Source organism: Theobroma cacao, chromosome 9 (assembly GCF_053813885.1).
Source record: "Theobroma cacao isolate CCN51 chromosome 9, ASM5381388v1, whole genome shotgun sequence".
NCBI classification, from domain to species: Eukaryota; Viridiplantae; Streptophyta; class Magnoliopsida; order Malvales; family Malvaceae; genus Theobroma; species Theobroma cacao.
In genome coordinates, this window is record NC_142647.1 from 42940936 (window position 1) to 42967178 (window position 26243).

Below are 26243 nucleotides of genomic sequence, written 5' to 3' on the forward strand. Positions count from 1 at the left end.
TCTGGCAATGATGTTCTTATCATATTCGTCAAATTCTCCTCTGTTTGAATTTGTGAAGGCAACTAGTGATGAACTTTACATGATTTCTTTAACATAACAGCTTGAAATGGTCATATAAAGCAAGTTGCAAATGTAAGGTTGGAAAAAGATGGGGCAGAAAAGTCTCATAGAGTAGTGTACGCCAAAGGGGAGAAGGGATTAATTGATGTCATTTTGACAAAAGAAATGTGCAGCTCCCAATATATATACATGCCATCTCAAACCAAAACTTATCCACTCATTTACTTAATTAAAAACCCTCCATGCCATGACTCATAGATATATGCCTGACTCCAAGGTGCCTCATGTTGTAATCGTGATTGTCATTTTACAAAAAATTAATATCTAAGTAATGTCTATATACTGGAAATTGACGATGATGTATAATTAATTTATACTTAACTCAGAATGATTAATGATTTAACAACAGAAATAATACCAACTGCTAAGATTTAATGCGTTAGCTATAAAATCTTTCTCCTTAATCTACAACTCTTTAATGTGTGAAATTCTTAATATTTTCTAAATAGGAAAAAAGATTTAACTTTACTTTTATATAGTGGATTTTTAGTTTCTCCTATCATATGATTTAGAGTTTTTTATGGAGGTTTATATTAATAAGACCACATTTAATATTTGAGTCTAGCTTATTTTATTAGATCATATTGTGAATTATAATATTGTGTCCTTATTAATACTAAATTAACTAAGTCCAATTTTAGTAAAAGGAAAAGTAAATTAAATAATGTAATTCTACACTTTAATTATCTAGGAAAATCTAAAAACCTCTCTCTTAAACTACCTTATTTAATTTCAAATTTTGAAAAAAAAATTGTTTTTAAAAATGACTCATAAACTAAGACAATTGAAAACTTTATGAACTCAATTTAAAAACAAAATTTGTCTTACTGTTCTATCCAATAAAATTTTGTGATATCAAAACATGAACTCAATGTTTTAGTGTAACAATGAACAACAACACTTTCTTGATGATCTATTTCTTGTGTTATATTCATTTGCAATCACTTTAATTTCTACTTTAAGGTGTAATGCAAACCCAACATTTGACCAACAAAATAAAGAAAATAAATCAAATAATTTGTTGAAGATAAAACCAATATTTAAAATATGAAAACGAAATATTAGAGCTTTATAAATAACTCCCATACTAAATGTATAAATTTGATGAGTGAAAAAAAAAAAAAAGAGAGTGACCAATATTTAAAATATTGAATTAAGAAAACAAAAACTATAAGTCAACATATAATATGTAAGGCAAGATATTTTAAAATATAAAAAATAAAAAAGGCTGAGCTAACTCATAATGAAAAGGGGAGAAAAAATGGCCAAAGATGGCATTCACATCTCTTAGAAAGCTACTATTTATTTATTGTTAATTAGTACAACTCCAAAATTCCCATCTTCTCCCGTGTAAGTTAATTTGTAATGCTGAAACGAGAACTCCTTTTTGACTGAAGAAGTCAGGGCTGTGGGATCCCAAATGATACAAGGTAAATTACAGAGCCAACCCAGAGGTTACCATGTAAAATTGTTTCTTCCCCTTTTCGGATTAATGAAAAGCAGGGCAACCTGCTACAACAGCATACCAAGGGGCCGCTAATTGATATCAGAGAACAAGAACGGAACAAAGAAGACAACAGAAAAGGAAAAGCATAGAAACCTCCACTAACAACAGTACCAGCAGATCAAATAAAAGAAACGAGCTGCCAATAAAGAAATACAAAGAACACAACAGACCAGCAGCCACAATAAGAAGCAAAATCAACCACACGACTTTCTAAACTAACGTCATTTTGGAAAAAGGAGATCTTCCCATTTTAGATCTCCTGGCTACATCATCTGCTTTTTATCAGCTCATCTTTAAACATAACCTCCTACCACTTTGGAAGGGACTGCAGAAGTAACCAGAGGTTCCAACAATCTTCTGAGCTTTGTTTAGGAAAACTTGCCTTCTTCCTTTTTGATCTCAGATTTACTCCACTGGATTCATACAACCCCCTCACAATTTGGATAGAAATTAGTGTAGTTATCATCTGTACTACAGAACTCCATTAGAGATATGCCCCCTTCAGTCAGTCAATCACATCCAATCCAATAAATCATTATTAACTAGTTTACATGTCGGTTACCCATGCTCTGAAACACAAGAAATCTAATTGTTGGCTTGTCAATTTATCAATCATGCCTTGAAAAAGTTCAACAAAAGATTTATTGTATTGCCTTTCACCATTTAAAAGACACACATGCTGCAACTCCTTAGAGCTCTATCTTGTCTCTCTCATCTGCCTTCCAGCATTTGCCAAACCATACATGCTGCAACATATTAGAACTCTACCCTGTTCCCTCTTCTCCCTGCATTTGTTCACCTAACATTAATGAGTTTCAATATCTTTCAGCTAAAAAATTTGAAGGGCAAACTGATTTCTGCAAACTTCAAATGTACCATATATAAAAATTTTTCAGGGTGATATTATCCCAAAAGATGTTGAGTATTTATAGAAATATGTATGACGATGAGATGAACTCTTTCTTTTAGAGTGAATGGTTAATATATTGTTGAACAAAAAATGAAAAAGAATCAAAGGCATGGAAACAGACTGGCTCACATCCCTTGTCTGATGTCTCCTGTGAGCTGACTAAATGCATTAACTTCACTATCTGAAATTCTCACCTGAATATAATGAACATCAACTCTAGAGTGACAAATTCAGATATCTGCTTCACTGTATCCTTGACCATTCCTGACTAATGCTTAGACCATAGAGATTAAAATCATCAATCATGGAACTGTATTGCAAACTATAAAGAATTATGTATGAAGACAGGAAAACTAACCTTCGGTATATATTTGGCACAGAACAAAATTAACAAAGTTCATCAGATATTTCAACCAAGAATGATTAAAACTGATCATCAGGCACAAACCCCCGTTGCACCATTTCATCATGAAACTGAAATGCCGCCTTTAAGTTGTCCTGGGTGACATGTCCATTTATGAGTGATGTATATGTAGACCTATCAGGATCTATGCCTTTCTCAATCATCTTCCTTAATACCATTTCAGCTTCTTGCATTCTACCCTGTCTACAAAACCCATTCAAGATCACATTGTATGTAATAACATCAGGCAAAAGCCCTTGATTCTCCATCTCGTTAATCCAAACAAAAGCTTTGTCCATATTCTCTTCTTTGACAAATCCATTGATAAGAGTATTATATGAGATGCTATCAGGAATAATTCCTTCTGATGTCATCTTGGATAAAAACTCGTCAGCCCTTGATGCATCACCTGATCGACAAAAGCCCTTGATGATACTGTTACAAGTAACAAGAGTGGGCTTAATACCATTCCCAACCATTTCATCCCACACTCTGAATGCTTCTGAAACATGACCTATGCTGCAAAACCCATTTATCAGAGTTCCATAAGAAATGTGATTAGGAAGAATCTTTCTAGATATCATGCCAACCCAGAGCTGCTTGGCTTTCTCCATTTCACCTACCTTGCAAAACCCATCAATTAAGGTGTTGTATGTCACAATGTCAGGCTTACTATTCCTTTGAGTCATTTCATCAAACAAACTTAGCGCCTTCTTCATATTTCCATCCTTACAATGTCCATGAATGAGTGTTGTGAAAGTGTAAAAATCAGGAAAGACACCCCTTTCTGCCATCTCATGCAATAGATTGTCTGCTTCGGTGAGCATCTTCTCCCTGCACAGCCCATTCAAAATGGCATTGTAAGTAACAACATCCATACTACATCCCTGCTCTAGCATTTCATTCCTCATCTTTAAAGCCTCTGACATGATGCCATTCCTGCAATACCCATCTATAAGAATAGTATAAATCACATTATCTGGAACCAAGCCAGCTCTCTTCATATTATTAAAATACATTAAAGCCTGATCAAGATGTCCATTTCTGGAAAACACCCCAATAAGAGAACTAAAGCTAATCAAATCAGGAACAAAACCTCGATGCAACATTTCACTGAAAATATCTTCGACTTCTGATATATTATTTTTTCTACAACTCTCAACAAGCAATGTGTTATAAGTAGCAGTATCAGGACTCAACCCTATGTGCAACATCTCATCCAAAGCTTCCTTTGCTTTTTCAAAATTTCCTCTCTTACACAACCCATATACGATTGCATTATAAGTAAAAAGACCCGGCTTCAACCCTTTATCTGACATTGAGTTCATCAACTTAAAAGCTTCTTCCACATGCCCTTCATGGCAATATGCATTAATTATTGTATTGTATGTCACAATATCAGCATGAACCCCCTTCTCTTCCATTTCTGATAAGAACGACTTAACACTACTGATCTTGCTATCTTTACACAAAGCATTAACCATAATATTTAATGTATAAGCATTTACTTCAACCCCAGCTCTAACAACTTCCCTATACACGTCCCAAGCCAGAGCAACCCATCCAATCTTCACTAACCCACCAAGAAGACTATTACAAGCATTAATAGAAATACAAAAACTTTTTCTTCTCAAAATCCTAAACACCTCGGATCCTTCTCTTAACTTCCTAGCTTGCACATAAGTCCTAATTAACAAATCAAAAACTGAGTAATTCGACCCAAAATTCCCACGTGTCGAAACTAAAGACTCCACGATTTCAACACGCGAAACCCCACTCTTCCTAACCATCCTAAGAATCAGAGCCTGCGCATCAGATAACCTTCTACATTTCACAAGAACATGAATCATTGCACTTAAGGACATGGAAGAATGCTTAAAATTTGAGCAGTTAACTACAAGAAAATCAACAAATCTTTGACCCAACTGCAAATCATCACGGCAATGCGAAAGAACCTCAGCTACTATTAATGGGTTTAATCGAAATCGGTAATTACGCAAAGAATTCATATTACCTTGCTTTAAACTAAACAGAATCTTCTCCACCATGAAAGAATCCGGTGCCCCATTTGATGGGGTTTGAAGAGTTCTAACATCAAAATTATGGTAATGATTTTGATTGGGAAGGGAAGAGAGAGGAAGAAATTTGTGGGGCCAGAGAGTTTTGAGAGGTATATTTCGTAAAAGGAGCCGTTGAACTGCCATTTTTTTGAGAAACGGAGCGGTTACTGGGTTAGTTAAATGTTGTTGCAGGAGGAACGAGAGGAATCCTTTATTGATTTCTGCAAGGAAAGGTGAAGGGGTAGATTTTATATGAAAAAGGAAGACACACAACAAGGGGCTTCCAATTTGATGCTCAATGACAAATAACAATGAAAACAAATATGTGACAATTAAACAATTATAAATATTAAAAAAATAGGTAGCCTAAGACGAATATGGAGAATGAAAATTAAAAATTTAAGATAAATTAGGAAGAATAGTAAAATAAATATTATTCTTAAAAAATCAAAATTAAAAATTTAACTTTTTGAATTTATTGTTTAGTCTCTCAAATTTTAAATTTATTTGATTTACTATCCTGCATCAAATAAATTAACAATAAATTCAATTAATTTAAGAGAATAATAAAATGATTTACTATCCCGCATCAAATATAATCTCTTAAATTAAACACAGTAATTAGAGGATACATGACATTTACCTACTATATCCACATTTGAAAAGTTGGGTTAGAAATATATATATATATATTGGTTTCATTTTTATTATATGCTAGTTTGTTAAGTTTAAATTCTTGTATAAACAGAATTATACACTATTTTCAAGAAAATAATTGAAATTTTATTAATAACAAAATTATTAATTTCTTACACTATCTACCTGTTAAAAATTTTAATTTACTATAATTTTTTTAATTTTTCTATAATTTAACAAACTAAGGTGAATCTCTATATTAAGTCAATATCAATTGATTCATAAAGCTAAATTCAATCAGGATTTTCTTAAAAATATAAGCATATAATAAAATTCTTATGAATTAATTTGCCAACAGTTATAACTTGAATTTTCCTTTTACAATAATGATAGATTTTGAAAATGAAAATCGATATTCACACATTCATTGTTGAAGGTTTTAATTTTTTTGAAAAAAAATAAAAAAAAAGAAATATTTTGCTAAAAGTGAAACGTTAGAGGGGAGACAGATATTTTTCTAAGATGACGTGGCAAAAACTGATTGGAGATAGGCACCTCATCGGACGTGGCTTATTTAAAAAAACATAACAAACCCAAATCTGGCAACTTATTGTGACCTGATGCGGTGCGTTTTCACCAGGGATTTCTCTAAAATTAATATAAACCCACACAGGTAACAGCACTGTTCCAATTCCACTACGCAAAACCCAAGCATCTCCCTCCACGTGTAAAGCCAGTTTACTCAAAATACCCCTTCTGCAAAATTTTCCAAACACATCTCCTTTCCTATTGGCAGTCACAATATTCAAAATGACAGCACCCTCAACTACAAATCAACAACAGTGTTAATACAAAATTAACACCAGCTTTGACCTTTAGTAAATCCTATCTCTGACAGAAAAAAAAAAATCAATTTCTATAAAATCTCCTGTCAATCGAGAAAAAAAGAAATCTTTTTCCTTTCCCCCCCCCCGCGCCCCCCCTCTCTCTCTCTCTCTCTTTTCTTAGCTCTCATATCCGGCATCTCCGATCTGTAAAACTCCATCGACCGTTTGAGAGAGAAAGAGAGAAAATACGATTAAAGGTTCCAATCCCTAATTTTACTGGGAATTCAATTACATTTAATTTTGATTTTGTTTCTTTATTTATTTAATAATTCATTGAATTGTTTCGATCTATTTTAATATGTAGTTTCTTTTTGTGGCTAAAAGGACGCTGTTGTATTAGAATAAGCGACGGCGACGACGATGAAAAACACTGAAAGACTCGCCAATTTGGCTTTAGCAGGTTTGCCTTTCTTGATCTATTCTTGATTAATTTCAATTTTTTATTTACATTTTGGTTTGTTTTCTTGGATGATTCTTGTTTAATTTGATTAATTCAGTTGTTGAATTTAGTTGAGTAGGAGCAGGGAGAATTCATTTAGTTACAGTGGCAAAAGAAAAGAAAAAGAACTGATAGGAATGAAGTGATGAGGGGGGTGAAATTTGACTTCTTTTTCTTTTTCCGATTTGGGAATGAGTAATTTGGGTAGAAATGGGGTAGCTTCATTATTCTATGGTATGAATGATCTTTGTTTTTGTTTATAAAGTTATGGATTATATGTGAAATTTTTTAAAGGAATTACATTTTATTGGTCTCTGAATCTTTGCACGTTTGAAAATACTAAACAAGGTAAAGAAATTTAGGCTTTCTTGGATTGTTTCTTTGGACATAAAAAAAATTTTGAGGAATTAAGAAGTAACAAAATGCATGAGTTTACTTATAATAGAAGAATTATGTTAGAATTTATATTACATTTTAAATATTTGCTTATTTTAATTAAATATAATTTTGTTCTTTATTCTTCCTTTTCATTTTAACAACTTTTTATGAACCAAAAAGTGAGTGGCAAAAGCTACAACCATATGGATGTACTTTCATATCCTCACTTTTCTCAGTACAAATGCACAATTATCTTTAAAATATTTGATTTCATGCATCATGAATCTTTGCTTCATATGCTGGTGAAAAAATAGATATCAGCTTTGTGGCCAATTCTTTTAGAGAATATATGAGATCCAGAGTGCTTGATATTATTTGTCACTGTCAGATATGAGATCTCTCAGGAGGCACATAGATAATTAGATATTCTATTTTCACAGGGTTGAGAAGCCTGACTGTTTTTAAAGTAGCATACATGATTTTCGAAATGCAGGGTTGACATTGGCACCACTTGCTGTGAAGGTAGACCCCAACTTAAATGTTATCTTGACTGCATGCCTCACAGTATATGTTGGCTGCTATCGATCTGTCAAGCCAACTCCACCATCGGTGAGTATGGTAGCATTTAAATTAATTTTGGCACCTTCTTCTTTTTGTCATTAAGGATTTTATATCAAAGTTTGCTAACAATGTCATGTCTATCATACAGGAGACAATGTCTAATGAGCATGCTATGCGTTTTCCCTTTGTTGGGAGTGCGATGCTGTTATCACTTTTCTTACTGTTCAAGTTCTTATCAAAAGACTTGGTTAATGCAGTATTGACATGTTATTTCTTTGTGCTTGGAATCATCGCTCTTTCGTATGTTCTTTCCAAATGGATTTGCTATTATTGTTTTACTTTGTTTTACTTTTATACAACTAGTTCAAACTGATTTTGTATTATTATCACATCTATTCTTTCTGCCATTGTTCTCAGGGCAACAATATTACCTGCCATAAAACGCTTCTTGCCAAAGCATTGGAATGAGGACCTTATCATTTGGCGTTTTCCATACTTTCGCTGTATGCCCTATCTTCTATGATTTTTTTGAAATATGTTTTAAATTTTATATATAATATGATTTGTTTAGGCTTCAATTGATTGATTTTTTTTTTTTACTTGCTTTTTGCAAAATAATAGATAGCCAATAGTGAAAGCATCAACCAAACGGTGCCTTAGCTTTTGAACTGGATATTACATTTTTTGTAATTCATACTCTGTTATAGCTGTTGCATCATCCTTATTTCCTTATTACATATGCTGCTTTATTATATCTCTTGTTGGAACAAGTATCATTGATATTTGATTGGAAGATTCTGAATGTATTGTATTCTTGAGAGTTTCTTCTTGATTCAGTGCTTTTTCTCTTATTTTCATTTTTTTTGTCTGAAAATTGCTTTGGATGAGATTTTTTGTGTGGGGAAGGAAGTGATGGATGGGGATAGGAGGAACTTTCTTTTTCCATAAAATGTTACTAGGTGTGTTTAAGTTCTCTGGCTTTTTACAATTTGGTAGTTTCTTCAAAGCTCCAGGTCAAATATACTTCATCTTTATTTTCTTGATTTGCTCTTGGAATTTCCATAAATCCAGAATGGGAGTAATTCTTTGACTGTCATGCATTCTTGGAACTTTATGTTTCTTCAGCAATTTACGAGCAGTCTGCCCCAATGGAATAGGCTGAATGCCAATTTCTGTGGATGCTTTTTGGAGTTTTAGGTGTTAAATTTTTTCCGGAGTGCTGTAACTGCTTTCCTGATTAAAGTTTAGACATCTTTATTTAGTTATGTCCATCATTGACTCCTTATATTTCTTATTTGATCTAGTTGACATTACCTTGCTTGTATTATGCAGAATGATGGTTTTTTTTACACCTTTCTTAAACAGCTTTGGAGATCGACTTCACAAGATCTCAGATTGTAGCTGCAATCCCTGGAACTTTTTTCTGTGCATGGTATGCTTCACAGAAGCATTGGTTGGCTAATAACATTCTGGGCCTTGCATTCTGCATTCAGGTTTGACTGCAATACCTGTGCTGTTGACCTCGTTATTTACTAATGAATAGTATTTTCTGATTAATGAGTTATTTGGTGCTTGAGAAATTATGTATGCCTATTTCAATGATTTTCAATGATACCTAGACAAAACAATATTTTTAAATTGTATTTCTTGTCAGTATTTAGGCGCATAATTTGGAAGTTTGTATATCTGTTAGCTGAAAAGTACTTTTGGATGAGCATAATATTACAACAAATAAAATCTGTTCTTCCAATTGTCTAACAGATTTAATTCATCATTTGCTACAGTCTTTGACATCACTTTAGTTTTTGACTCTAAAATAATCAATGTCAGTGTATAGTTGATCCCATCAAATTGATGGCTGAGGTTTAATTAAGCAGTGCAAGGATTGTGAAAGTATTGTTTTTCTTTATCTTTAATAATTTTGTGAAGATATTTATCTATATTCCAATATTCCATCACCTTGTTTGCTTTTTCTTTCCATTTGTTGAAGTTTATAGCTTCTATTTTGTCAAGTGGAGTACACTGATTAATAAAGCTCTGCGATTTGAAGGTTTCCTTGTTGGTTTTTGCAGGGAATTGAGATGCTTTCTCTTGGGTCTTTCAAGACTGGTGCCATTCTCTTGGTAAGAAGTGGATTAATGGTTTTAAAATTGTGCTTATTTGTGAGAACTGAGAAGTATTATTTCATGTTATGAGACTAATTTACTTACTAATTTGATTTTTTTTTAATGCAACAATTTTTTGCATGTTTTTTAGCTGATCGTAATTAGACAACATTGTTGTAGTCACTTTCATACGATTTTGATTATATATAGGAAGTTTTTCTGTGGTGAAGTTATTCACAGAATCTAATTCAGATGTTGTCATGCAGTGGTTTTGAAGAAAGTTATCTTAATGATATCTTGAAACCACTCTATTGATTTGCCTTGTTTTGAAAGAGATTGACAATTATGCTTATATACTCAACTGTCACCAGCTCACTACCATGGGTTATATAACATGACCTTAGATGTTTATGCACCTGACTGCATTAATCTCCATTGTGGTTTCTGATTATCATAGTGTTCCAATGCCTTTGCAGCACAAGTTTATGATTGTTTTATAGTTTTTAGTTCCATTCTTCATGCTTTCCTATTAGCAGAATTTCTTAAATTGTTTCTAGGAACTCTTGTGCTCTTTTTTTTGTCAGGTTCCTTTGAAACCTATTTGATTAAAACTCTCCTCATAATCATGTTGGCTGGATTGCATTGATTTTTTTTCTTGCTGATTAGCTGAATTGCAAAGCTATGTTTGACCAATTCGTGCTTGCCTTCTCACGTGCAACTATGCTTTCTTTCATTTGATTTGGTATCTTCACGCATTGCAGGCTGGGCTTTTTGTATATGATATTTTCTGGGTTTTCTTCACTCCTGTAATGGTTAGTGTTGCGAAGTCTTTCGATGCTCCTATAAAGGTCAGTTCTCTTTTTTATTGAAATACTTAGCCTGGTTAGCTTTTATTTTTACATTGTTCTTTGTATTGTTCAGTTTGTTACCCATGGTGATCTAAATGCTGTAACACTTTTCTGCAGCTTTTGTTCCCAACAGCAGACTCTGCACGACCATTTTCCATGCTTGGACTTGGTGACATTGTGATTCCTGGTATGTTTGAAAAACTGTTTGAGTCGGTGGGTCTAATGCATGCTGTTGTTATGACTTGAGCTGTTATCTAATGCTTCTGGTTTTATGATGAAGTCCTTCTAACCAAGAAACAGAAAAAACAAAAATGTACTTCGAAGATTTTGAATGTTGAAACAGAAGAAATTAGAATGACTGTTTCCTTTCCTAATTGTATTTTTTTTTGTATCTAGAGGTCTGATGCATTTGTCTTGACAGCTGTTTTAGTTCCATTTGTATGCTTCAAAATTTAAGGCTTACATAATAAATCAAATCTCACACAGAGCTTGTTAAATGGCTTTAACAAATGCATAACGTCGCCTTCCCCAGTAGTTTCTTTTCAGCACTTTTTGCATAGGAGTGGTTACTTCTCAGGAGAACCTTCTTTCTAAGTCGAGTGTCTGGGCCTCACAGAAAATCAAAATCTTGCTTTTTACATCTTCCACACCCTAGAAATTTCCTCAGATGAAGCCGTCATGCTGATATTTTGATATTATCTTGTCCCACCTGGGAAGACTTCACTTTACACTCTGATCAAGAAAAAAAATCCTTGTGAAGGCTGATTTATAGGAAAAAAAATTTATATTTTTGAGTGCTTCTGTTTAGATACTCATGCATTCTGTTTCTAGAGCATGATCTCATTTACTGCTGTAGTCAGTTCAAACTTATATTGTTTGATTGTAGAGTTGTTTTATTTAATTTTTTTTCATTTTTTAACCAATGGATTTGTTTGATTATGGAGGTGCTTTATTTAATTCATCTTTTCTTTTTTTTTCCTTTTGGCTTTATCATCATTGTTAGTAGGATACATGGCAAACATTTCTGAGCAGTGATACTATCAGCTGCTGGTGTTTTACTATGCCATTTATTCTTGAGTGAAAAACGATGAACTTTTTTCTGTAGGACTTTGGTTTTAAGTTGTCAATATGAACAATTATGGGTTACCCCCCACCCCACAAGCACCAATATATAAACAATTTACATATATATAAGCACCAGTACACACACACACACACACAATTACTGCAATAAATTTACATTTACCTGGTTGTGCAGTGATGTTTCTCCTTTTTATTTTCATTTTGATTGACCATTATTCGTTTATAACGTAAAAAACTTTCTTCTCATAGAATTATGTATGTCTCTATGCGAAAGAAATAGATAGGGTATAACTAATAATATTTGTTTTTATATTAGTTTATTTATCACCTTGCAGGTATTTTTGTAGCACTAGCACTAAGATTTGATGTATCTAGGGGGAAAGAGAGTCAGTATTTTAAGAGTGCATTTTTGGGATACACAGTGGGATTGGTCCTCACGATTGTTGTCATGAACTGGTTTCAAGCTGCACAGGTAACTATTCACGACCCTCTGTTTTATCTCCCCTTCCTGTTAATGCATGTGCAGCTGTATCCATTGATAGTTTTATTATGTGGAGATACCGTTAAGTTTCTATCAGGATAATCTGATATGGCTGTTTCACTATTAATGTGGTTTCTTTTTGAATTGTAGCTGTAAGTTGTATCATCTGATCTGCTATGTTCATTGTGATTTCAGCCTGCACTTTTGTATATTGTACCAGCTGTCATTGGATTCTTGGCTGCTCACTGTATATGGAATGGAGAAGTAACACCGGTTTGTTTTTCGACCCTTGTTCAATTCCTTGTGGCATTTTTTTTCTTGGCATGGAGTTTTATGTTCAACTCAATTTCTTTTCAAAATGTGTGTTTTTAATGTAAGAATTGGATTGTAATTGTAAAAGTTTTTCTACTATCCTATTTCTTTTCGTAGATGTTCTTTTGTATTCAGTTTTGATGAATGAAGTGATTATGATAATGTGCAGTTATTGGAGTTTGACGAGTCGAAGACTGGTGTTTCATCTCAGGAAGGTAGCGATGACAAATCTAGCAAGGTGGAATGAGTTAAAATGCACCCCACCCAGACACACAAACTGTTTTGGCTTGAGACGGAAATAGTGTTTCTTTTAAGGTCCAATCTTTGGCTAACTTGTTCTACTACTGCAAAACCATTGTTAACAGATTTTGGAATTAAGCAAGAAATAATACTTAGCCTTTAAAGCAACATATCACTTTCATAACACATTTCCGATTTTCGTTTTAATTTTTCTTGGATGTTCACAATGAATTGAAAGAAAAAAAAACTATATAAACATTCCCTTTTTTGGAAAATTTATGATTTGCCCCTCTTTAATTGTTCACAGCGAATACAAAAATTGGGTGACTTGCCAGTCTGCGCCAGCCAGGCCAGGGCTGATTTTGCTGGTTAGTGTTGCGTGGAAAGGTTCGATTAGTTTCATGAAAAACGTGCTCAGCTCAACAAACTTTCATGCAGTCATCTCGTTCAAATAATTTCGTTGCTTGAGGAATCAGTGTCACCTAACTTAAATAGCAAATAATAATTTTCTCTTAAACAAGGAGTAGGAAAGGGAATTCATTGCTACTAAAGTAAGAAAAATGTTAAAAGATATTTATAAAAAATAAATATATGTAATGAATTTATTATCTATTATTTAATTTATGTGGCTTGCGAGTGATGGGACGTACAAATTTTATGTTGCATTCTATCAATGAAGAGGCCCAATGGCCCATGATGAGGTTTGTTGTGATTATAATCTTTGCTTGTAAATAAATTAGTAGAGGTAGAAATAGTATTTGATTTTTCTGGGGAAGAAACTGGAGGCTAAAAATGACTTTTTCTTTTTTTAAAAAAAAAAGGACAAGAAAAGAAAAGAAGAGGATAGAGATGAAGAAATTTAGCCAAAACTGGGTTTTGATTAAAACAAAACAAAACCCCAACCGTCAAAACCTACTAATTGAATCAAATAAGCAAAATGGAAAGGAACAGGAAAAAAAGAAAAGAATTCCCTTCCTCTTGTCTTTTCATTCTTCCGCCAGAATTTCTCCCTCGCTCTCTCTCCTCTGTCTCTGTCTCTTTAATCTTTATCTCTCTCTCTCTCTCTCTCTCATGGGCAATTTAATTAAAATGTAAACAATAAAAAAACACCAAAACAAAAAAAAAAAAAAAGGAAACCCATAGAATTGTAAAGGCTTCTGCAATTCAAAACCCAGATTTGCATTGCAAAAATGGAGGTTCCCTTTACGAGGTCAAATCAAAGCACAAAGCTTTGAAGAAAAATAAAGGCTACCCAGAAAAAAAAAAATCAAAATATCACAAACTATGGAAGGTAAATGCTTTCGTTTCTCAATCCTCCGATCAAAATTTTGAGACTTGGGTTTTTAATTTTCTGTTGATTAACGCTTTCACTTTTGAGTTTTTGGCATTGAAATGTAAAGTTGAGATTTCGAAATTGTTCAAAAGTTTGTTTTCTTAATTGTGGGTTTATTCGATTATGTAAAGGAAGTTGCATGCATAGAGGAATTATTGGGCATTAGGCGTGGCAGCATTTCTAATTTTGGGGTGCTTGGTTGATGGGAAATGGAGGAAGAAATATAAAAATCTAGCTGTGATTTTCTTTCCTCGGAAAAAAGCTTTAGTTTTCTATTCTTCTTCTTCTTCTTCTTTTCAAGTTTTGTCTTGTTTGCTTAGAATTTTTATTTTTATTTTTTATCAATGATTTAATCTTGTTTTGGGTACATCAGAGAAAATTACAAACTGGGGAGGGGGAGATTGGAATATTCGACCTTAACTATTGTGACGAGGGATAGCAACGTTAAGCAAGCCTAATTGTTATGATTTAATGTGGTTATATCACTTGAGAATCTACAAAAGTATTGTTTATGGCTTTCTTTATGTATTTGCGCATCAAATATTTGTGTGTTTGTTTCTAATGGTTGCATGTATCCTTAGAATGTTATTATAACTGCAGATATTGGTACGTGATGTATCAATGAATGGCATCTTCTGTGAATCATGTTGTAGGTGTTCTGGATAATCTGCATAAGCTGCTATCCTCAGTTCCTCACATATAATTGAATTGAAGTCTGAAATTATGCAAATACATTCAGCAGATAGATTTGAGAAATTCTTCTTACTTAAATAAAACTACCAGTAGTTAATTGTCAACATAGTAACTAGTAAGTGATCCATGAATTTGTTCATTTGGTTCACTTGACGATGTATCAAAGGCTTTATAAAGATCATTTTCTCTGGAATACAGGATGAGAAGTGCAAGAGGTTCCTTGGTAATGGAAGGCAATGCTAGCTATCAGCAATTTTGAGAAAAGTCACTAAATTAATGGGCTAGGAAGGCAACTTATATAGAAGATCATGTATTTGCTAGGAGGTTGAATCATATTATTTACATATTTTCAATTGAAGCATTTCATATGCTATGTTAAGAGGTTGAACTTTCAGATAAACTTTGTTCTTCATATGTTACCGAGATAATAAAATCCATTATCTGTGAGGTTCTTTCCTCCATTCTTTCCTAGTTTCTGTTTTGGGTTATAAGAATTATGTCTTCTGTGTCAATCTTATCTACCAAGATGCCTTAACTTGGGAATTACTAATTTAGGAGCTACAAGAATGATTTTAGAAAATCCTGAGAAGGGAGATATAGATTTTTTATTGTTTGGACCCAGAAAGGAAAAGAGAAAAAAAGAACAATAACATGGATTTCTTTGTAAGGAATGACAGCAAGATCCCTGAGGTATGGACCATTCATATGGAGATGAGTTGGAGAGGAAGATAAGAATGATGGACTGTAATGGAAAAAATTGTCTCTTCTGTCATTCCACATTAAAGTGCTTGCTTCTTTTGGTGTAATGATTTTTTCGGGTTTTACTGATATCTATTTATGGCTTTTAGAGCTGCTGATGTCGAAAGTTATGTTGCTTAAGTTTTGAATTAGGCGGAACTAGGGGAATTTTTTATCATGTAGAGTGTTGTAACTGGAGGTACCCCAAAAAACGAGAGATATCAAGAAGACATTGCATGTGAATGTGAGATTGTGGTCAGTATAATCTGACAAATGTGAAGGTGTAATATGGCTGAAGGAAAATATTGAAATTGTTCATCCGACTCCAAGTAATTTAGATAAGTTTTTTGTTTTTCTTTCATTTTTTATTAAGCTGACTTTCCCTCTTCCTGGTTTAATGCTCTTTCATGTAGTTGGCTAGTACCTATTGTTCTTCTCATCTGATAGAAAGTAGTACATATCTATGGTGGCTCTGATTCCTATTATTAAACTTAGCAGTAACTTTATAACAAGTTTTCTAACTATTCTTTATCCCTATCATGTTTAATGCTATTACATCTAATACATTTGTTTCTACTTCTCTGCGGTCATTTTAGATTCAGCTGAAGTGCAGACTGAAGAGAATAAAGTTTCTCTGGATGTGAATAAGAAAAGAACAGTCAAGACACCAGCCCAGGTTATGGCTCTGGAGAACTTCTACAAAGGTATTAATTCTTCTCTTCACATATTATTTAAATGTTTCCTCTGTTATGTTTGAAAAGGAGTTTTTGTTTTTTTTTTTTCCAGAGCACAGATTTCCCTCAGATGAAATGAAAGCACAACTAGCAGCTCAGATAAGGTTGACAGAAAAGCAGATATCTAGTTGGTTTTGTCACAGAAGGTTAAAAGACAAAAGGAGAGATGAATCCTATGCTAATGGGCGACAGGACCACTCTAGTGGTGTAATTCAAGATCGTGGCAGTGGGCTCAGACAAGATTCTTGTGGCAGTATTAAGCAGGGGGATTATAGGAATGTTGATCCGAGGGAGGTTGAAAGTCGAAGGATTTATGGCCATGACTTTCCAGTTGCTGACCTGACATATGAGCGTAGGAGTCATCAAAATCCCTATAATGCTCATATGGAGGATACGTCTTCTGAAAGTAGCTCGTCTTTACATGATCAGCATTTCTCTGAAAGTAGGGATCCTTATGACATGCAAATATCTGCTAACCTTACACAAAATGGAGCAATTACGCAGATAAAACCAAGGATTGTTAAAAGCATGGGTTATAAGCCATCAGGATATTTGAAGGTTAAGGGTGAAATGGAAAATCCTGCTGTTACTGCTGTCAAGAGGCAGCTGGGGAGTCATTATCAAGAAGATGGTCCGCTACTTGGTATTGAATTTGATCCACTTCCTCCTGGTGCATTTGAGTTCCGTAGTAGCAATCTGGTCAATGGTAAGTCCAAAACCCAGATCTGTTTGTTGCATTGACAATTTTCATAGAATCATGAAATCTGCTCTGGCAGAAGGGGTGCTTAAATTTTGTTGTTTCTTTTCATTTTACTTATTTTTTCTCTAGTAAACTTTAATTAGCTTTTGAAATTAGAAAATAATAGACATGATTTCTTCTGCCTTTAGGCATTTACTGTACTTATTTATAGTGTTTTCAAAAGCAAATGCATAAGACAAGGCATGTTAGTCTTGGAGAGGAAGGCTTAAGCCATAAGGCATTAAGGCATAAGCCTTTTTAGTACTAACTTTTCTTTATAAAATTTAGATAATAATTATACAAATTAATAACTGTTCTAAATAACAAATAAAATTGTTGTTCAAAAAGAATTAATAAAATTGATATGACTTACCCTCCTTCTCATTAAAGGAGTCTAGACCTTAACTCAAAGTAAGATAAATGATAAATTAAACCAGTATGAGTTACCCATTTAATCAGTTAAGTCCAATACTTATACAGACACACGCGCGCACGCGCACACACACACACATATGTATGTATGTACGTACGTATGTATGTATGTATGCATATTCTATTCTTAGTCATGTATTTGTGCCTTTCCATAACTGTTGTTGATGTTTACTTTCTTAGTTCATGTACATTTCTACTTCACACTTCTTTAGTGCTAAATAACTAATTCCTATTTGTTTTCCATCTCCCATTCCTTTTTCTTTCCTCTTCTATTTTTCTATTCTGATCTCTCTATTTCCTACTAACTTTGTGTACTCTATCCCCCCCCCCCCCCTCTCTTAATGTCAAAATGCATCTTCTTTTTCTTTTTATTGTCTGTGTTTACTCAATGTAAGATTTGGAAGGACAAGGTGTCTGATGGAAAGAGTTAAAATGCAGAGAGATAATGTTTCAAAAGCATATGCATTTCCTGTTTGCATAATAAAGGTATGAGCCCTGCGGTAAACTTGTGCTTCAGTTGAAAAGACATATGCCTATGAGGTGTATATTTAACATTTTGCTGCAATTTTCAACTGCTTCACCTGTGGCATGTCTCAATTACAGATCTTGGAAAGGCATTTAAAAACACTGTTGATGAACATACCTACCACAAGCAAAGTCTGAGAAATAAAATTTGCTTTTTGGAATACAGCATGCTCGGTTCCTGATAAAATCATCTTTTGCACTGTTTAACTTCTATTTTCTTATACTTTGGGTGTATCTGATTTGCAATTGAGTGGTGTATAGAACTCATTTTAAGCAGGGTGCATTAGTAGAAAAGAAATCTTCCATGAAGAGTTTGGTGCAATTCCTTTGGTGAATTAGCATGGTTATGGAAAATAAGGAATCCTTTTACTACTTTTGAGCTTAGAATATAGAGTTTAAGCTGCATAGAAGGGTTCTATAATTGTTATTCGAATTAATATGAGGCTTGCTCTGAAGGTCTTGTTATTCTGAAGGCATAAAAGCGTGCAAAGCAAAAAAACAATGTTAAAAACCATTCTGGTAATCGAATTGGGAAAGGCCGAAGGTTTAAGCGTATAGAGGTTTATTGGACTTTGACGCAGCATCACTTAACAGATAATTAAAAATAATACGCAAACAGAATAATGATAAAAGTTCTAAGTAGTAGCTGGGAAATGACAATGAAATAGGATGGATAAATTTGAATCAGAAGCAGAGGTGTGTGTGAATGGAACATGCTTGTCCGAAGCATGATATATTCATAAAGAGTGCACTAGTGAGAGAATAGCTGCTTTGGCGCAGCTGTGCCCTACTCTTTCTCTTTTACTCTCCCTATCTTCCTTTGTTTGTCTGCATGTGTGTCTCCTGGCTTCCTCACCTCTACACCTCTTGACCCAGTTCTATCAGTAGAGAGCACTCTTACTGCTGTGCTTCCCTTGTAGTCTCTATACTTAACTATGATCATGTATCTTCAATCTTGAAATATTTGAACTCTCATGAGTGTCTTGTATTTATTGCTTCGGCAGAGCCAATCTATGTTGGAGATCCCCGACAGGAGCATTCTCCAGATATCTCTGGAGTTATAAAGCAGCCGAATCTTAATATTGTAAGTGGACTCTCTGATTCATTTTTTCCATGTTTTGGCGTGCAAGTGGACGCTTAAACTATATTTATATATTATATTCAGTAATTATATGACCTTGTTAAACTGTGTATAGAATTAGTGAGAGCTAGTTTATATCAGTTCAAGCAGTATTTGAACTTATGTTGTTAAACTTTTTTGTTTAAGGTGCCATATTGCAATCCTCTTAAGAGATAATAGAATTCAGGTTATTGTCTTTGATAACAGAGATTTGCTGTGAGTATTATACCATGAGTGATAAGATATGTGCCAGATACTGCTAGTATTGCAGGGTACAAGGCAGAGGAAAAGGGTTATAATTGTTTTAGTTTTGAGCAACTTTCTCTGGCCCCACTACTTATCGTCAGGAATTCTCTAAAAACTTCTTTGGAAGGTGGAGCAATCCTCTATCCTTGCCAAGAAATCTGTGGGATCCACCTGTATATGGATCTTGTAGTTGAACGGATAGACAACCAATTCCAGCTGTAGCTTTTGACATTGCAGCTTGAAAGCTTTGGTTGGATTTTTTACCTTCAGTGCTGCTTTGTAGAAGCATTAAGTGTCCTTTATACTTGGATACATAAATCACTCTTATCCTTTCAGTTAGAAGCTATGACATTAGTTATATTGGAGAATTTTAGTTAACAAGGTAGACATTGTCTTTCTTTTTAAGAATTAAGTTATTCAAAGTTTTTTTTTATGATATGTCCTTTTCTGTTTACTGCCCTTGTAGATAAATGAAGTACATAATCCCAAGATGAGTTCTCAGGCTTCTTATATGGAGGATGCAAACCTTAACACTGAGCATGGGTCTGACAGACAGGACAGGAAATCTCATCATCAATTAAAATATAAGTCTTCTTTTCTTTGTTCCAACCCTTTCCCTGGCCAGAACTCTTCTATAAATGTCTACGAAAGTTCTGCTGGAAAAACTGCTGTCAGTGATTGCAAACGGAGTAGGATGAGCTTTAAGCCTGCTGTTGAAAGGATGGGATCAGATTCTTTTTCTAACCAGCCTGGCCCATATGGCTCGAAAATTGCTAATGAACAAGAAAAGCCTTGGTTGCATGATGATGATAATCATACCTATAAGGCCCCAAAGAATGAAAACCTGTCTAAAACTTCAGATTTGATCCATGGGTGCAGTGAGTCCCTGGGTACTGAGAGAGGCCCATCTGCAAGGATGGGAAAGGTGTCATTATTGGCTTATATTTCTGTTCCCATGCTTTATCATTCAGCAGTTTCCATGGTGAATGCTTTGGCTTGAATTCATTTGTTTCACTTCATATGTGCAGTTGGAGAAACTTGGTGGAGAGTGGAAGCCAAAAAGGGAGTATCCTGTCAGAGAAAATATTGATCCGACGAATGAATTGAAAGTGAGTTCAAGCTTTTGTTGGCTTTTGGCCAAATATGCATATCATGTGCTCATGTTTTGCTTTTGACACCCCTCTTGCATATTTTGAAGGTTGCAAAACGAGTCAAAGTCGAATTTCCTCAACAAAATTTTGTGGCAAATGCATCACATTCCAGATCGCTTCTTTTGACAAATCCAACTAAAGGGTCAGTATATTATGTATTTTCACCTCCCTCCCTCTATCTACTTATTTGCATGTGTACATGCCAATGAGCTTCTGCTTGTGTATTTATTGTGATCTTGCATTTATGTTCACTTAGTCATTTATTTATGAGCACGCACAAATGTATGTTAGGTGGAGAAATGAAGGATTTAATAACTTTTACTGGTGGAGCATTTCATTCATGTCGCATACTTGGAATGTTAGGATTTCCTGGATAGTTTCTTCTCTCCCCCTACCAAATATTTCAATCTGAATTTGAGAATTGTTGAATTTGGGGAGCTGGGGTTCTTCCAAATCTTTCAACATATCAATTCCTTCTCTGGTAAGGGGGATGTGGGACTGTGGGAGTGAAGGGGGGCCATCAGTGTGGTATTCATTTTTGTGAAGTGTATAGCTCTGGCGAGGCATCTTGGAAAAGTAGTAATGCCTTTTTAGGATGGAGAGAAAGAGAATTCATGTACCCCAAGTAATTTGGAGCAGAATTCATAAATGTTACAATTGATTGTCTTGGTATAATAGATAAGACAGATTACCATTCACCTTGTGATACTTTGCCCATTTATATCACGTAAGTTTGAAGCTGCTTCTGGGATGCTGGCACTGAATTCATTAAACTTTGAAGAGAACTTTTCTTGCAAAGCACCTTAAGGTGGACAGGTTCTCTGAATGTTCCAAATCTGGAACATGCCTATTCTTTTGGGACAGTGCAAAACTACCGTGTCTCTGTCGGTTTTTGTTTAAGCATCTGCTTCAGGAGATGACTTATATGTAATGTTGATTGTTATGAAAGTACACTTGATTGCCTGGAAATTGACCTCTTTTTTTGAGAATGAAACTCGTCATCCTACTTTTATCCTATGCATGCAGCAAACATGCTAAAGTGTATATGTAGCATCCATATCTTGAATCTTTGGTTTCATAATTTTCTATTGCAATTTTGTATAGTTGTCAACCTTTGAACTACGTTGTATGTTATCTAGGTCTTCCATGGATGTACCATCTAGCTTCAGTGAGGATGAAACCGCAGAAACTAGTTCTTCCTTGGATTGATGACCCTATGGTTTACGGCTTCTAGGGAGGCTTAAGGGGTTCTCTCTGACTCCTTGAGATCGTATAACATTGTAATAGCTTTTGTACAGCTGGAAAATGTTTGTCTTCATCTTGCTAACTGAAAGCACTGCTAGGAACATTGGGCTCGGAGAGCATTTTGTTCATTGTATTTTGTCCTCAAAATAGTGCTCGGCTGTTAATATATGTACAAAATCATTTTGATTATTTAGTTAATGAAATGCTTTATGAAGGTAAGTTGTGATGAATTTTTCAGGTAAATCACATCTAACTTTTGGATTTTACTAAACAATTCTGAACAAGCAACATCTTACATAACAGCTTGCAAATTCGTTTTCAACTTAATGTGTTCATATACATAGATCTCACTAACTGTACTCTGGCATGTCAAAACTTTTAACTTCTTGTTCTTTATAAAAAGAATGTATCATTATGAAAAGGAGGAAACTGCAAAGAACCGAGCATTACAAGTGATTGAGACATTTTTCTCTTTGATTGTCTCGTGTTCTATGGTTTGCACCGTTTAACATCATTGTTTTCTTCCTGATGTTCTCTATCATTGCAGCTCTGAGATTAGACATTAATTTGATCATGCCTGCATAAAAGATAGCATTAGATAACAAAGATTCTGACTTCTCTTAGTCTATTCTGAACTGACCTGAACAAGCTAACAAATAGGCAGCAAGTTTATCATATGCCATGCCTGCTTATGGGTGGCATTAGCAAAAGGAAATAGAGAAATCTCTCTAGACTTAGTAACCTCTTCTTGTTATGACTTCTCTAATTCTATTCAGAATCAACAGATCAGCCTCTCCCTGTGAATCCTCAACTGATCAACTTTGCACTTCAAAGTCCTTCCACTGCCTCTTCATTCTTCTCTGTTTCCTCCTCTGACCCTTAGCAGTGATCTTTTCCTAGCAATTCTGAACTAGTTTCTTTCCCATTTTTTTGTTAGGCTGCCCTTTTTTTTCTTGCCATTTGCTTTCCTATTTGGTAATGTCAACACTACATGGAGATAAAATGATCAATGATATTTTGTCTAATTATAATTAATTAATTATTTATTAAAAAATTTATTTAATTCAAAAAAAAGTACATAAGTTTGATAGAATTCAATAAAAAAATAAAGTTTATTTAAATTTTCGTAAATGATTTAAGAATTTTTTCATATATTATGTCAAAAAAGAAACTCAAATTTATATCTCCCCTAGTTTCTTGATTAAATGAATTTTGAATGTTCATCAGACAATTAAAGTTGAAGAATTTAAATTTGACAAAAAATAATTTCAATTATTAAAATCAATGGTATCTCAAATATTTTTTTTATATAAAATTACGTATACAAGTACAAATTACAATTAGAATCAATTGAATTAAGTATTACATATCATTTAAGCTAATAAAACAAATCAATGTATAACTAGATAAATCTAATATAAAATTAGTTCAAGTTCACGCTGAAATTGATTTGAACCCGAGATAAAGGATTGTGACAATATATATATACACACATGTTGGTGTTGAAGTAGTTAAGTTGTCCAAGGAGACAAAAGGAGCAAAGAGCAAAAAGTTAAAAAGATACCCTACACCTAGACGTATAAATATTCTTCCTGACTGATCAGTAGTGAGCAGTACTTGTCGTGAGGACTTGAACCAATTGGTATAAAGTTACTATTTCCAAGTTTGACAAATGTGGCAGCTGATTGGATATCTTCCCTTCATTGTAAGGGTTTAGGTTGGGCTTTGTTAGGCGATGATTAGTTCTGATTGTATTCTCTGTTCTCTGTTTCATCAGTAATATTTCTTTTTTGGGCCAAAATAAGAGCAAACAGGATTAAAACTGCGATCGTAATTGGAGAAAGAATTTACTACTAGATTTATAGCTTAGAAAGAATTAACATGTAAAGGGTATTTATGTAATTTTTTATCACCTAATAAACCAAAACGGTCAAAAGATAAAGGGGAGAACGAGATCTACTGAGAGAAATGTATTTTTTGAAACGATGACGTATTTTTAAAAGAAGATAAAAGAAAGCTATTTTTTGTAGGTTTTTTTAAAGTTCGTTTTTTTAAAATTTTATTTTTTAAAAAAAACTTTTTTTTAAAAGCTTTTTAAGATCTTGTTTGACTTGATTTTTACTTTTAAGAAATGCATAAACAAAAAAATAAATAAAGCCAAATAGGCATTAACTAATATAATTATAATTAAAAATAATGTGTAGGTGTATAAAAAAGATAAATTTTTAAAAAAAAAAATTGCAAAAAGTGGATTTAATATTGTTGTCAATGTTAAGTTTATTCTCTAAAAAAATTGAACATTCATAATTGATGTAAAAATAGTTTTTTAAAATTTGAAATATAGAAATTGTAAGGTGTTAGCATAGACTTAAATGGAGGGCTTAGAACAAATTAACTATTAATAAAAAATAGTGAAAAATGGATAAATAAAACGGTAATGGTAAAGTATATGGTAAGTAATATCATTGGAGTATAATCATAAAATATTGATGTATTTTTAAAATAAAAAATTATGTCTTTTCATATGAAAAGTTGTGATTATTTAAAAATCATATAAATAAAAAAGTTAAGTTATATAGTGTGATTATTGGATTGTAGATAATTTTTTATATAAATAGTTATATCTTTTGGTAAAGTAACATGTTCAAAAAATATCTCTAAATCCAAAAGTTATGAAATAATTGAAAAAACATTACAGTTTAAAAGTTTAAATATGAAAAATTATTTTTATCATATTATAACTTAAAGATTATATCTTATGATATGAATGATTGTCTTTTTATAAGATAATTATTGAAACAATATTTTTATTTGAAAATTATATCTTGCAATACACAGAGATATGTGTGAGGTGCTTGATGAAAAAGTTGTGTCCATAAGAAAAGACACTTGCAAATATATATAAAGGACTTGTTGTCAATTATTATGACATATCAAGAGTAAGAGAAGTGTTATATTCTGAAAATAAGTATAAACAGTTAACTTCCCATCATCTAGTAAGGGAGTCCAAATTCCTTATAATTTATTTGTTACAAAAAGTAATTTCCAAACTCAAATAATTTTGTAAACTTTCGAGTGTATTTATCGATCTACTCTTATAAACTGTAAGATGAAATTAGATACTGATTTTATTGTATTCCTAAAACTATCGGTATAATTCCTCTTTATATATTGAGTGATGGAGACAAAATAAATTTTAAAACTAACATCTATTAAAAAACATGTTTTGAGGTCAATTTTACCAATTCCTATAAATACCAACTAAACCTCACTTGCATCAACATAAAATAGGATTCTTGCAAGACTTCTTGAATATAGCATAACATTTGATGTCAAACCATGATATTATTTGACTCCCCAAAAGTATAAAGAATCGTTTAGCTTAGGTTCAAATCGGTGCGCATGGCTCTTGTTAATGACAACTTGAAAAGCATCGCTTTGATTATAATAAAGCGACGCCTCCTTAACCTTCAAGCTACTCGTCCTCAGCAGAAAGAAAAGAGAAAAAATATCTCATTCAAAACAGAAAAAATAAACAACAATGAAGGAAAAGGAAAATAAGGACAGCATGAGCAGAAAAACGTTCGGCCTAAGACTTACCATTCGGAAGCCCAAGAACACCTAACCCTAAAAGGCCACTATCAAGCCGATAAATCTCTAAACCCAATTATCAATAAATTATAAAAAAGTGAAATAACTTTTATGGTCATCATTTTAATATTTTTCCTCGCATGAGTAGAGACAATGAATTTACCACGCAACATGATCTTTATGTACAAAAATGATGGACTTATCTTAAATGCGGATCTACCAAGTAATATGAATTTCATGTATAGAGATGATGAACTTTTCACTAGACATGAACTTTGCTCATAAACATAACAAACATATCATAAATGAGACAATGAATGGAGATAACGTTTTCTATAAATATCATGTTAATCATTCAATTTAAATCAATTAATAATAATTGGAGAAGCCATTATTTATTTATACACCTAAGGTGCTTCTAATTAAATGATGTGGAATTCACTTTTATCATTGTTTTAATAAGAACAATTTTAATCTCAAATTAAGAAATGATTTGGTAATGCAAATAGCTCTCTTAATTTGCTCAAACCTAACCCATGGCTCAAAAATTTTTGATCTGTAATAATATCTTTGAAAATTGAAAATCTAAAAATACAAGTTTGCATTCATTAAATACAGGATTAATACTCGATGCCCTCTCTAACTCCCTCACAACTTTCTTTGTTTTTATCCCACTTTAACTTCATTATCTTCTTCTCCCTTTCTTCTTCTTCCATTAAAATTACG

The 26243-nt window shown here is 33.2% G+C and overlaps 3 protein-coding genes across 8 annotated transcripts; 2 read left to right on the plus strand and 1 right to left on the minus strand.

The window, feature by feature from the left end:
* Window positions 1-1689: 1689 nt before the first annotated feature.
* Window positions 1690-5316, minus strand: LOC18589996 (Tetratricopeptide repeat (TPR)-like superfamily protein). 4 transcript variants are annotated; one of them, XM_088810308.1, is made up of 3 exons: window positions 2896-5316; window positions 2732-2805; window positions 1690-2412 (listed from the first exon to the last, which is right to left on the minus strand). In XM_088810308.1, the coding sequence occupies exon 1, from the start codon at window positions 5142-5144 to the stop codon at window positions 2961-2963; it is 2184 nt and encodes a 727-aa protein (XP_088666434.1). In that variant the 5' UTR covers window positions 5145-5316; the 3' UTR covers window positions 1690-2412; window positions 2732-2805; window positions 2896-2960. The 4 variants fall into 4 exon arrangements, with proteins under 4 accessions (XP_088666434.1, XP_007015299.3, XP_088666433.1 ...); XM_007015237.3 differs by having other exon boundaries at window positions 1690-2426; XM_088810307.1 differs by having other exon boundaries at window positions 2732-5316.
* A 1247-nt stretch (window positions 5317-6563) lies between these two features.
* LOC18589997 (signal peptide peptidase) lies at window positions 6564-13138 on the plus strand. 3 transcript variants are annotated; one of them, XM_018127506.2, is made up of 12 exons: window positions 6564-6720; window positions 6828-6923; window positions 7834-7949; window positions 8050-8201; window positions 8319-8404; window positions 9267-9394; window positions 9974-10024; window positions 10768-10854; window positions 10972-11041; window positions 12273-12409; window positions 12614-12691; window positions 12900-13138. In XM_018127506.2, exons 2-12 carry the CDS (start codon window positions 6884-6886, stop codon window positions 12975-12977), a joined length of 1023 nt encoding a protein of 340 aa, XP_017982995.1. In that variant the 5' UTR covers window positions 6564-6720; window positions 6828-6883; the 3' UTR covers window positions 12978-13138. The 3 variants fall into 3 exon arrangements, with proteins under 3 accessions (XP_017982995.1, XP_017982996.1, XP_088665767.1); XM_018127507.2 differs by having other exon boundaries at window positions 6566-6720; window positions 6848-6923; XM_088809641.1 differs by having other exon boundaries at window positions 6566-6720; window positions 6848-6923; window positions 12639-12691.
* Window positions 13139-13861: 723 nt separating this feature from the next.
* LOC18589998 (Homeodomain-like superfamily protein) lies at window positions 13862-22145 on the plus strand. Its single transcript, XM_007015246.3, has 8 exons — window positions 13862-14261; window positions 16331-16438; window positions 16521-17174; window positions 19169-19248; window positions 19997-20455; window positions 20559-20639; window positions 20729-20823; window positions 21821-22145. Exons 1-8 carry the CDS (start codon window positions 14255-14257, stop codon window positions 21888-21890), a joined length of 1554 nt encoding a protein of 517 aa, XP_007015308.3. The 5' UTR covers window positions 13862-14254; the 3' UTR covers window positions 21891-22145.
* The last annotated feature ends 4098 nt before the right edge of the window (window positions 22146-26243 follow it).